Genomic DNA, 11671 nt, shown 5'->3' with positions numbered 1-11671 from the left:
TCTGATAATAGTTATCTATGTTGGGTGTCCAGGGACTGCAAACTGACCTGGTTCTCTCAAGAAAGAAAAACGACAGATTTCAAGTTATTTTCATGGAGCTTTGTGCAGGCTCTGGCACACGTTTCAAGCTCACCCAAATCACGCTGCACGAATGCATGCACACCACCTGGAAGGGCTGTCCGAGTGCAGGCAGTATCCTTGGAGGTGGCCAGAAGGACTTCCACTCGGCCACCCACCTACCGGGGCTGGCACCCGGGCCCTAGACCCTGTGGCGCTTGTGGAGACCGGGGAGGGGGCAGGAATCCGGCGGTGGCCACGTGGGCCCCTTCCGCCCGCTCCCCACATCCTTTGTTTCCCACCAGCCCCGGCTCAGGAAGCTCTTTCAGCGAGTCACCGCGAAGGGGCGGCCCGGGAGCCTGGAGAAGCTATTTCCGTGCAATCCGGGCGGGCGGCAGGCGCGGGAGGGGCGTGGAGGTGGAGGCAGCGCAGAAGGCCCCGTGTTTGCTTTTATTTCATCCAACAGAAGGTTCTATTTGTGGAAGCGAACAGACGCTCGGGATTAGAGCTGGGAGGGGGCAGGAAAAGGAAAAAAAAGCCACATCCACTACCACGCACAGGTCTTCCCCGGAACTACCGCGTGGGGGTGAATGACTGACTCTGGAATTCATCACCTTCCCTATCCCCACCTTCCTCCGGCTGCAGCTCAGCCTTGGCGGCGCCCACGGTTCCAACCGGAGCTCCCCAGGAGCTGGGCGGTGGGGGATCCCCGGGGCGAAAGGCGTAACCGCGGGGCCTCGCCGAGCGGCGGGGAAGAGGACCGTGGCGCGCGCGCCCGCCTCGCGCCCGCAGCCCATTGTGCTTGCTGTGAATGAGGCGCGCGCACCAATCAGCGGTCACTTTGCTCCTCGTGGCCCCGCCCCGCCCGCCCACTTCCCGGGGACCCTGACGTCACGGGAACTTTTCCTCCGCCCCCTCCTTCGGCTTCAGGAGAGGAGCTGGGGGCCAGCCGGAGGGTGCGCGCCGCCTCCAGCCAAGCCCAGCCCCGGGGGGCGTGTGCGCGCGCCCTAGCCGGCCCGGGACGCACCACCTGCACCCGAGCGCGCGCCGCCCGGAGCATCCCCAGCCCTCGGGCCACCCCCATCGCCCCCACCTCCAGTTCCACCTCCCTCCCCCCCAGTCCCCTCCCTCCGCGCCGGTGACTGCTTGCCGGGCGGCGGGGCCGGAGTCGTCGCAGCCACCTCATTGCACAACCCGGCTTCCCAACTGTTTACACAGCCCAGCCTGTGAGTGTGTGTGTATACAGCGTGAGTCACCGGGAGGCGGAGGAGGTGGAGGAAAAGGAGAAGGAGGAGTGCACTGGCCGGGATCGGTGCGGCGCACACACTCACTCACACTCAGTCACTCTCTCCGAGCGCGTCTCGCTCGCTCTCACACACGCCGGGAGCCCAGGAGCGCTCAGGATCCCGAGCGCCGCGGAAAAGTTGCTCCGGCTTTTGCTCGAGACTAATTGCTTTGGGAAGTGCATTTGCTCCGTGGCTCCGGCAAGCCTGCTGAATCCTGTCCTCGCGGCTCGGGATCCCAGGAACGCAGACCGCCGCTGCCTCTGCCTCGGGGACTGTCGGCAGCCTCGGCAACAATAGCGGCGGCCGCCCCCAGTGAGCCGCCCAGAGCCGGTGCCCGCGGAGGTCCGGGGACTCGAGCCGGCCTCCGTCTCCCGGACGCACGGCCAGCGTGGTCCCCGCGTGCAACGCGAGCCCCGGGGAGCGGCTCCTGCTTTGCCCCCCGTGGGGGCCGAGCCGAGTTCCCTCTGCAAACTCCATCCCGCGGGCTGGAAGAAGTCGCGGCGCCGGCGCCGGGCCCCCCCAGCACGTTCCCGCGCGAATCCCGGGACGTACAAAGCCAGGGCCGTCCGGGCCCAGAACGGGATGCGGGCCGGTCCCGTGCGCTCTGCCATGAGCGGCGCCTCGCAGCCCCGCGGCCCGGCCCTGCTACTCCCGGCCGCCCGGGGCGCCCCTGCCAAACGCCTGCTGGACACGGACGATGCGGCGGCAGTGGCGGCCAAGTGCCCGCGCCTCTCCGAGTGTTCCAGTCCCCAGGACTACCTCAGCCTCCCCGGCTCGCCCTGCAGCCCGCAGCCCCCGTCCGCTGCGCCGGGGGCCGGCGGCGGCTCCGGGAGCGCGCCGGGACCTAGCCGCATCGCCGACTACCTGCTGCTGCCCCTAGCCGAGCGTGAGCATGTGTCCCGGGCGCTGTGCATCCACACTGGCCGCGAGCTGCGCTGCAAGGTAGGCGCCCCGCGGCCGGGACCTGGTGGCGGTTGGGGGCGCGGGACTTAGTGGCATGCGAAGGTGCATGGGGTCCGTCCCGCTGCGCCCGGGGTACAGCCGACGCTTGGGCTGGGGGCAGGGCTGGTGGGTGGATTGAGTCGGATCTGGAGGATTGAGGGGTTTCCTGTGGAGTGGTATAAGGGGGGGCTCGGCGGTGAAGAGGAAGTGCAGCGTTCAATTGCTTTATTTCTATGTTCCTTTCCTTAGCGCTCAGTTTAGCGCATGGCGTTCCATATAAGTTGTGGAATTGAAATGGATTCCAGGGCCATGCCATTCTCCTTCTCTCATTCTCCTCTCCACCCCCTGCTGCCCCCATCCCCGGTGTCCTGGAAGGACGCCCTGCATTGGGTGCCTCCTTGGAGCAGCTGGTAGCTCTCTCGCCAGGGTTTCACGGCACCCGGGCTGAGCTGTAGGTGGCAAGGGGGTGGGAATCGCACCGGGCTCCTGCCTTGGGGATTCCGGCTTGAACCCGCGCTGGGACGGGAACACCACCCTCTCAAGGGAGCAGTCTGAGGGAGTCTTCCAGCCCAGGCGGGGAATTCGCCCGGAATAGAAAAGGAAAGCCCACTCCAGCGAGGCACCCTCGCTTCGATTCACTTTATTTTCCGGCTAGCGATTTTCGTTTGAATTTAGGGATCCTCTCTAGGAGGAGGAGATACCAGCTCCTAGAAACAAGATCCTCCCGGTCCTCTGCCAGCTCCCATTGACGCAGAACGTCCCCACAGCTGCGAGCCCGACACCCCCTTTTGAGGCACTCCACAGAACCCCTCGGGCTGCACCTTTCTCCCTAAAGATAGGATCACCCCGGGTTAAAAGTCTTGGGTTTTCCATAACTCACCTGACACCCCCTCCTCGCCAATCCCAGGGCTTGCTGCTGCCACCTACTGTCTGACCCGCATGAAATTCCAAATGCATGATCAAGCCCAGTTTAAAGGGAGAAAAAAAAAATCTTTTCTTCTCAATGGCTGGGGCTAAGAGCTGTTTGGGGAAGAGTACACTTGTCGGGTGGGATGGGGTGCGGTGGAGCGGGGGTGCAGCAGGGGCATTTTTCTCGCTGGTGCTAGGCTCAGCCAGGCTCAGAGGTGGGGTGGGTCTGGCCATTGTGCAACCCCTTCCAGTTCCTCCAAGCAGATAATAGCTGGATCCAGATGGTGACAGCCCGTGTGTCACCGTTTCCAGTTGAGTCTAGGATATGAGTAACAGGACTAAACAAAAGGCCCTTAAAGAGACCAGCCAGCTTCTTAGAATGAGATGCTGCTCCCCATTTCTGGGATTGGGGAGGGGAGAGGTGGGGTGGGGTGGAAGGGGGGGGCATAAGCAAACAAATTAAAAATTCCATAGAAAGATCCCATACCCTTCCTGTGAGAATTGTAACTGAAGGCTGCTTACACTTGAGTCAGACTGTAAGGCAGGTTGCTTAAGGCTGCGTTGTCACAGTCTCTCCCTCCAAGTCATCTGTTCCTTCTGACTAATGACAGCTCGGCATGTTCTCTGGCCCCTGCTTCCCCTTGGAGGCTGCAGAGTCACCACATTCTGTGCTGAGCACTTGGGTCTGCAGGAGGCACACACATGTCCAGGGACTGCTTTTCAGCTTCTGGAGATGCCCAGGGGCACCCCCTATCAGCCTCTCTCTAGTGTTGCCCACAGACAAGGAAGGGCCAAGAGGGCGGGGGCTTTGCGCTTAGCTCTCAGGAGCTGGTGCTCCCATGGAAGACAGTGCATGCACAGAAGACAGTTCTTTCAAGCCATCTATATGAAAGCAGGTGTTTGCTAGCCCAGAGCCTGGGTGTTACTGGTTCTCGGGTGTCAGGGGCAGCTGGGCTGCATAAGGTGGGAGGTGGCAGAGATAAGGGAGTGAGTGAGTGAAGCTTGCTGTCATCCAAAGCCCAAAGATGGAGAACTTCAGCACAGCTCCCTAAGGGATTTGGGAGGCAGCCTCTCTTTTCTAGCCCCCTAAACAGGCCACCTTTCCTCTGCAGGTGTTTCCCATTAAACACTACCAGGACAAAATCAGGCCCTACATCCAGCTGCCATCACACAGGAACATTACCGGCATTGTGGAAGTGATCCTTGGGGAAACCAAGGCCTATGTCTTCTTCGAGAAGGACTTTGGGGACATGCACTCCTACATGCGAAGCCGGAAGAGGCTGCGGGAAGAGGAGGCCGCCCGGCTCTTCAAGCAGATTGTCTCTGCGGTCGCCCACTGCCACCAGTCAGCCATTGTGCTGGGGGACCTGAAGCTTAGGAAATTCGTCTTCTCCACGGAGGAGAGGTGAGCGGCCGCCACAGCTCCTCCTGTGGCCTTTTGGAACCAAAGCAGGTTGTGCAGTTAGGTGCAGTGTGTTGGTGCAAAACCAAGGGCGTAATTGTCCCAGATTTAGTATTTAGGAGTTCTGTTCCTGAGGAGTCACAGCCAAGGTTGGTTTATTCTGTACTCTCTTGGACTGGGCCTGGGGACACCTTGGTGCTTCTGTAGGGTAGCATGTGTTGACAGGGTGCCCTCCCCACTTCTACCCCCGGATCAGGCTTATTCCCCATTGTTGTCAGAAAGGTCAGTCTTCTGGGGTGCAAATACTAACCTGCCCTTCACAATATTGACTCCTAGAGGAAGTGTGCAAATCTTTGCCTCTACCAAGTGTTGTTTTTGTACCTAGGAGGTATCACAGAGCCAGTGAGACTGTCATTTTTGCAGAATGCTGCTCTCTTCCTTCATATGGCATTCCTGTCCCATCTCAGGCTGGGTCCTCTGTACTTTGTTCACATTCTCTGGTGACTTTTTAGATATCTTGCTTGGATACATGTTCAGAAAATAGCCACATTGAATAATAAATGGATGTTGGCTAGAATTGATTGCTAAATATAGATCATGGCTTACCTCATAAAGAACAAGATGAGCCTGATAAGAGAATAATGAGGCATTAAGATTCAAAGTTGAGGTTTCAGACAAGAGAATTCAGGAAGCCGCATGAGATAGACCATACCTGATTTTAAGAGTTGGACCACATCCCCTGTGGAAAGATTAAGAGCAGTAACGTAAAATTGTAGAGGTGGGAGGGAGTTACTTAGTTGTAGGAGGTGGGCTTATCCCACCTATGCATTTTTCCTGTTTGACACCCAGAGCATAAGAAACAGTACAGGGGTGAGTTGCTTTAAAGCATGACTTTGTATTTGTTCTTGCAATAATTATTGGAACATACCGATTAGCAAAGAAAAGCAAACTGTTTGCAGTGAAGAAGCTTCCAATTCCTGGAACATGCTTCTTTGATATGGTGATAAGTTTTCTGAAACATGCTTTACACACCTCCTTACTAGCTTTTGAAATCCACATTGCACGGGCGAATGTCATGGGCATGGGGTTTGGTAACCCGAGGGTTAAGCAATGGCAGGCTGACGCTAGTCCTGTAACCAGCACAGGTGCAGGGTTTTAGTACTACAGCAGCCAATCAGGGGCAGACAGTGTGGGTTGAGTCATATTTTCCGTTTACAGAACCAATGGGTATTTTACATAACGACGGGGAGGTCATGCTGAGGACATACCGAAGTTAGCACATGTATACTACACTCCAGGGAACAGGAAGGCAGGAAGAAAAAAAAAATACCAGACCTTTGAGAGGAAAAGGAATTGACCCATCAGCCAGTACCAAATGATTGCATTTAACTTCACAAGTGACTTACTGAAACAGGGCTATTTCAGAGAAGCAGGGAGAGGCAGGCTGTCACCAGATATTAGAGGTTCCCCATGTGGCTTTGGGCTATAGGGGATCCAGGAGACTTGGACAGCTTGCTCTGAATAAGGAGGTACCTTCAGCTTCCTAAGAGAACCTTTGACTGAGGGTGTTTCAGACTTGAGTTGTTAACTGAAGAGAGACCCCCCTCTGTAGAATAAATATGCTGATGTGTTGATGTGCCATCCTAGGGGGTGTGTGTGCCTATGGAGGAGTTTCAGGGCCTACGTCCCTCCAATCCACCAGCTATTTTGTTTGTTCAAATAACATCTCCATCCAGGCTAAGTGTTCTTTGCAATTAAACACCCCGATAAATGTAATTAACATTCCTTGCAACTTTCCCGTCCTAATTATCATGTCCTGAGCCCAGGTGGATGAAGTTTCCTGTGTGTGTATATATCAGTGTGGGTGTGTAGTAACAGTGACTTTGGGCTCTGTTTTGTAATGCAAACTGTGGGTCCAAGTAGCCCTGGCAGTCAGTGCCATGATAAGAGAGAAGATTAGCTTGTAGGATGCTCAGGCCCTCCCTTAAGAAGTGGGATACACTGCTCTTCCTTGATAGCTTTTGTAGAAAATCTCAGCATTCCCCTGAGACAGGCTCCCAGTTCTGCAATGTGAACTTGGTAAATTGTGTAACCCCTATTAGGGATATCTCTTGTAAGCCCTACCATTATGAATACTGTTTGGGGCTTTGCATCATACCCTCCACCCCAGGCGCTCTCTTGATACTTTGCAAACGTTTATTGCAGATTGTATTGGTTTGTGACATCGCAAGTCCTGAGTGGTTGCAGGGCACTGCTTACTGGATGAAGGGGTAGACAGCATTCCTTGCGCCTTTGCTGTCAGTGCCTGTGGGCGCTGTTATCGGGAAGGCTTTGTTTTTCATAGCAGCTCATCTAGAAATAATGGCTTGGTTCCTCTCTCCTGCAGAACCCAGCTCAGACTAGAAAGTCTAGAAGACACGCACATAATCAAGGGGGAAGACGATGCTTTGTCGGACAAACACGGCTGCCCAGCCTACGTGAGCCCGGAGATTCTCAACACCACGGGGACCTACTCCGGAAAGGCCGCGGACGTTTGGAGCCTGGGCGTGATGCTCTACACCCTCTTGGTCGGACGATACCCCTTTCATGACTCAGACCCCAGTGCCCTTTTCTCCAAAATTCGACGTGGACAGTTCTGCATTCCCGAACACATTTCCCCCAAAGCCAGGTGCCTCATTCGCAGCCTCCTGAGACGGGAGCCTTCCGAGAGACTCACAGCTCCTGAGATCTTACTCCATCCCTGGTTCGAATCCGTCTTGGAACCTGGATACATCGACTCAGAAATGGGAACTTCAGACCAGATTGTTCCAGAGTACCAGGAGGACAGTGACATTAGTTCCTTCTTCTGCTAATCCCAAAAACCTCAGAAACCTCATAATTCTCACACGTGGCATTTCCATTTCTAAAGATGGACAGGCCCTTTGGCGTGGTGCCAGCCAGATACGTGACTGCATCGTGATTGTAGCTGCCGAACTCAGCACGCACCTCCTCTTGTTTGTTGGGATGAGTGACTATTGGTCTGAGTAGCATCCATGCCGACTGGCTGCCCTGCAAAGTTGTTTCCCTTCTTAAGGAACCCACACCAACGGTCTCTTTGTCAGATTTGGGGGGTCCAGATTGTTTATAGGGGGCAAACAGTGTGGACATCCTCCACCATGTGGTCAAGTGTAATGAACTTGAACATTTGAATGGGAGAGGAAGCAAATCACACAATGGCATTTTGGGCAATAACTAACCGTATTTTAAGAGAGTGACAAATAATTTAGGCCAATAAACCTGCCATCTTGGAATTTATCTTTGGTGGCTAGACTGGCTTCCAAGGCTTACCAAGGCTTCTCTGATGGGAAAGTTCTTTTTTCAGTTTAACACTCATCTTTTCTTCACACTCAGATTTACCAATGACTCTGCTCTGTTTTTGGAGCAGACTGTTTTTAGTTGCTCAGGAGCCTGATGGAACCCTGAACCCAGACTCTGTCCTCTGTTTCCTGCCAAGAGCTCGTCTGCACTAATGACTTCTCTCTGACCTTGTCACTCTCCCCCTTAAGCTACAAAAGCACTTGCCAGCTAACTGTGGAAAAGTATCACAAAAGATTTGATCTCTCAACTATGTTCAGAACTCTCAGCTCAGAGAGACTGTAGGTTTTGAAGAATAATTAAGTTTCCCCCAAATATGTTAGTACTTACCCAGTTAGTTACTTTTCCCCAAGACCATCTCAGGGTGGAGCATTTTGTCCAGGAGGAGAAAGATAAGGAGGCTCCCACCCCACTCCCCACTAAGAGCAAACATTAAACATCTTTGTGCTTTGAAGAAAGTAAATTTTGGATAGTTTTAGAAGATTCTCATTCTAACTTCCAGAATGGTACTGTAACCCCTCCCGGACGTGGTCTGCCTCTGGCATTGTGTGTGCATCTGCAGTTTTGCATGGTGGGTTGTTAATATTTCAAATGTGTGGTTCATGAATACATCTGCATACTCGGCTTCTGGAGTGAAATAGCAAGCCCCAAATCTTTCAAGTCAGAAGGGACCTTAAAAATATCTGGCCCAACCTCTTTCCTCTTTCTGCCACCTCCCAACACAGAAATCCCCTCTTCAGCTTCTTTCAAAGGTGGGAATCCAGCCCCTGTTTGGATGCTTCCAGAGATGGGAATTCACTCCCTATACAGCAGATAGAGAAACTGCAGCTTGTGTTAGAAAACAAGTTCAGATGAAATATCAGTAACTGTCTTGGACAGTGCTGAAATCGGGTGGTTAAACGGGTAAATAAAACATACTGTATTTTGAGAAATGGCACAAAAACAGGCAGTCATCTTTAAGGGCTATGCCTAAACAAACTACTAACATGCATTGTGAGAATGCTGTGTATACCTCACGTACCGTGTACTTTGTACATATGTTGTACCTTTTATACATATGTCTGATACTGTTTTGTTGTTTCGGCTCTGAGGCTTGTTTTGTTGTCTGTGTCTGTCTGAATAACCTGCGTGTCTAAAACCACGTGAAATGTGAATGATTATTGGCAATATTACCTTGACAGAATCATGGGACTCGGAGAGGAGGGAGGACAGAGGCCTCTGTCGCACTAACGCTCTCGTGGTTGCTCGACTGTTGTATCTGTGATACATTATCCGGCTGAGGACTCTGGGCTGGCAGGGGCTTCTGCCGGGAAAGCTAGAAACACTAGATTCTTCCTGTACATATGTGTATATATGTGAACAGTGAGACGGCTGTTTCTGAACTTGTAGAGAAATTTTAATAAATCTGGTTTCGTACATTGGCATGGTGAATTTCTTTTGAGCCCGATCTGCCTTTGCCTTTTGCAGTTTCATGCTGGAGTGCAAAGGGCTCTGGCCTCTGGGCTTACAGTCTGGAGGGTGGGGGGCTCAGGGAAAAGTAGACAGATGATGGTTATTATATGTGACCTTTGAGAAATTTGAAGTGATTTGGTTTTTTTTCATTTAAGTGGGCAATTTTGTTTTGAGGGTGAAGCCAGGTTGGTGGGTGCCTTGGGTTGAGTTTAGAGTTGAGAGACATTTGAAGAGGAGCAGGCATAAGGAAGCCTTGAGTGGTAAGAATCTTTCTGGACTTTAGTCATTTTGGGGCCAGGGACCCATGATAACTTGACAAAAGCTGCGGACACCCGTCAGAACAATGCACGTCATTCAAAATACAACAGAAGTTTGTTATGACAGGTTCATGTGGGTCCCTGAAGACAACCTGGGACTTCCTGTTGAGAACCCCTCCCCTGCATTAGACCTAGTTAAAATGGCTAATCGAGGCATTCTATTTCATTTTTTCTATCTATAAGTGTAAAAATGGAAATGGAAAAAAAGGAAAAACTTAAGGTGACATTGATCTATTCTAAATGAAGTAAATTAGCATCTGGACTGATTCTGAAAAATACTTTGTAAAAAGTATAACAAACATACAGAAAAATGCACATGTAAGTGTACGGCTCAGTGGATTGTCACAAACTTAACAGACTGGTGTGACACTCAGATCTAGAAGGCAGAGCACTGATGAGACCTCAGAAGCCCTTTCTGCCCTTTCAGCACCTGCCTGGCACCTGCCCCAAGGGTAACCACCAAGGGATGGAATTTTAACTCTAAACTAAAAATCAGAGTAAGGACTAACTGATCAACTCCTGGCTTCCACGAAGGGGCACACAGAAGTTACAGATGACATAATCGCCCCTTCCTAGGACTCAGGCCGAGATCACCCAGGAAAGCAGACCGGTGACACTAAAGTTGGTACAGCTTTGGCCTTGTGACCCAGGAACTTAAGAAATGAAAAAAAAAAAAAAAAAAAAAAAAAAACACCTCAGAAGCAATGTGGGAAATGGCCGAGGGCCTGGGTGGCTTAGAAGCTGGGAAGCTGGGGGTTGGTCTAGGTAGGGCCATCCCAAGAACAGGACCTTAAACCCCAGAGTTCCTGGAGCAGGCCTCAGAACACACACTGCAGTGTCTTCCTGCTCCAGTGAACCCAGGTGGGGCTCAGCGTAGCTCCTTGGCATATAGAATGCTGATACTTTGGACTTCACCGAGCTTTTAATCTAAGCATTTCAAAACACTTTGCAAGCAATTAAGGTTGCAACACCCCTTTGTACTGTTGTTGCATGCACCAAATGGAGAGAAATATGGGTCAGGATTGGCTGGGATGACGTGTGATGCCACAAATCCATAAATTTAATCTCTTCTAAGGTCGGAACAAATCTGGGGCAATTGCAACCAGTTAAATTACAGAAGGCCAGAATGAATGTGTGGAAAAGCTGATCACTTTTGTTTTCCCTTGTGTCCTCAATATACTTGTCATTTGAGTAAATCGTTCAAGTAACATCTCAACCATTTATTCACATCATACTTTCCAGCAGTTCCTCCTTCCCTTTTATATTCACAGCAGTTGCATGAAATAGGTAAGTCAAGTATTTTCCCCATTTTATAGCTGTGAAAACTGAGGCTCAAGCATCTTTTAGTAGCCCTTTAAGAGTAAGCAACTCAGCTGGGATATGAGCTTGGGTCTTTGGACTCCATGCCCAAGACTGTTGCTATGTCTGCACACCATCACACAAAGTCTTCTGGTCAAAATAATGATGCAAGAAGGTGGTTCAAGACAAATACAAATACTGAATCTTTAGCTTCATTAACATCTTCAAATGACCCAGCACATCAGTCATAAAGGTGGAGGCGTTACCAAAGATAAAAGATCTAGTATTCATTCAACAAACATTTACTGTACACCTACCATATGCCAGACACTGTGATAGACTCACTTCTATCTCACTAGATGGAAAGCTCCATGAACTCAGGGACTGTGACAATCTTGTTCTCCCCTGGCTTCCTGGCACCCAGCACAGTGCCTGCCATAAGGAATGTGTCAAATACCAACATGGATGGATGGGTGGATGACTGGATGGATGGATGGGTGGGTGATGGATGGATGGGTGGTAGGTGGATTGATGGATGGATGGATGGGTGGATGGGTAGATGGTAGATGGATGGATGAGTGCATGGATAGATGGATGAATGACTGGATAGATGGATGGATGGGTGATGGATGGATGGATGGATGGGTGGATGG

General features: G+C 51.7%; 1 protein-coding gene across 1 annotated transcript; it reads left to right on the top strand.

Moving 5' to 3' along the window:
- The first annotated feature begins 1241 nt into the window (after window positions 1-1241).
- TRIB1 (tribbles pseudokinase 1) lies at window positions 1242-9368 on the top strand. The gene is made up of 3 exons (XM_012785377.3): window positions 1242-2285; window positions 4307-4599; window positions 6983-9368. The coding sequence occupies exons 1-3, from the start codon at window positions 1926-1928 to the stop codon at window positions 7446-7448; spliced, it is 1119 nt and encodes a 372-aa protein (XP_012640831.1). The 5' UTR covers window positions 1242-1925; the 3' UTR covers window positions 7449-9368.
- The last annotated feature ends 2303 nt before the right edge of the window (window positions 9369-11671 follow it).

The sequence above is a fragment of the Microcebus murinus genome, chromosome 7, assembly GCF_040939455.1.
Source record: "Microcebus murinus isolate Inina chromosome 7, M.murinus_Inina_mat1.0, whole genome shotgun sequence".
Taxonomy (NCBI): domain Eukaryota; kingdom Metazoa; phylum Chordata; class Mammalia; order Primates; family Cheirogaleidae; genus Microcebus; species Microcebus murinus.
This window is presented reverse-complemented; position numbering and strand designations above follow the sequence as displayed.

Coding starts and splice junctions, on each gene's coding strand:
- TRIB1 (XM_012785377.3), top strand. CDS start 1,926: ATGCGGGCCGGTCCCGTGCGCTCTGCCATGAGCGGCGCCTCGCAGCCC. Junction 2,286..4,306: donor GCCGCGAGCTGCGCTGCAAG/GTAGGCGCCCCG, acceptor TTTCCTCTGCAG/GTGTTTCCCATTAAACACTA. Junction 4,600..6,982: donor GTCTTCTCCACGGAGGAGAG/GTGAGCGGCCGC, acceptor TCTCTCCTGCAG/AACCCAGCTCAGACTAGAAA.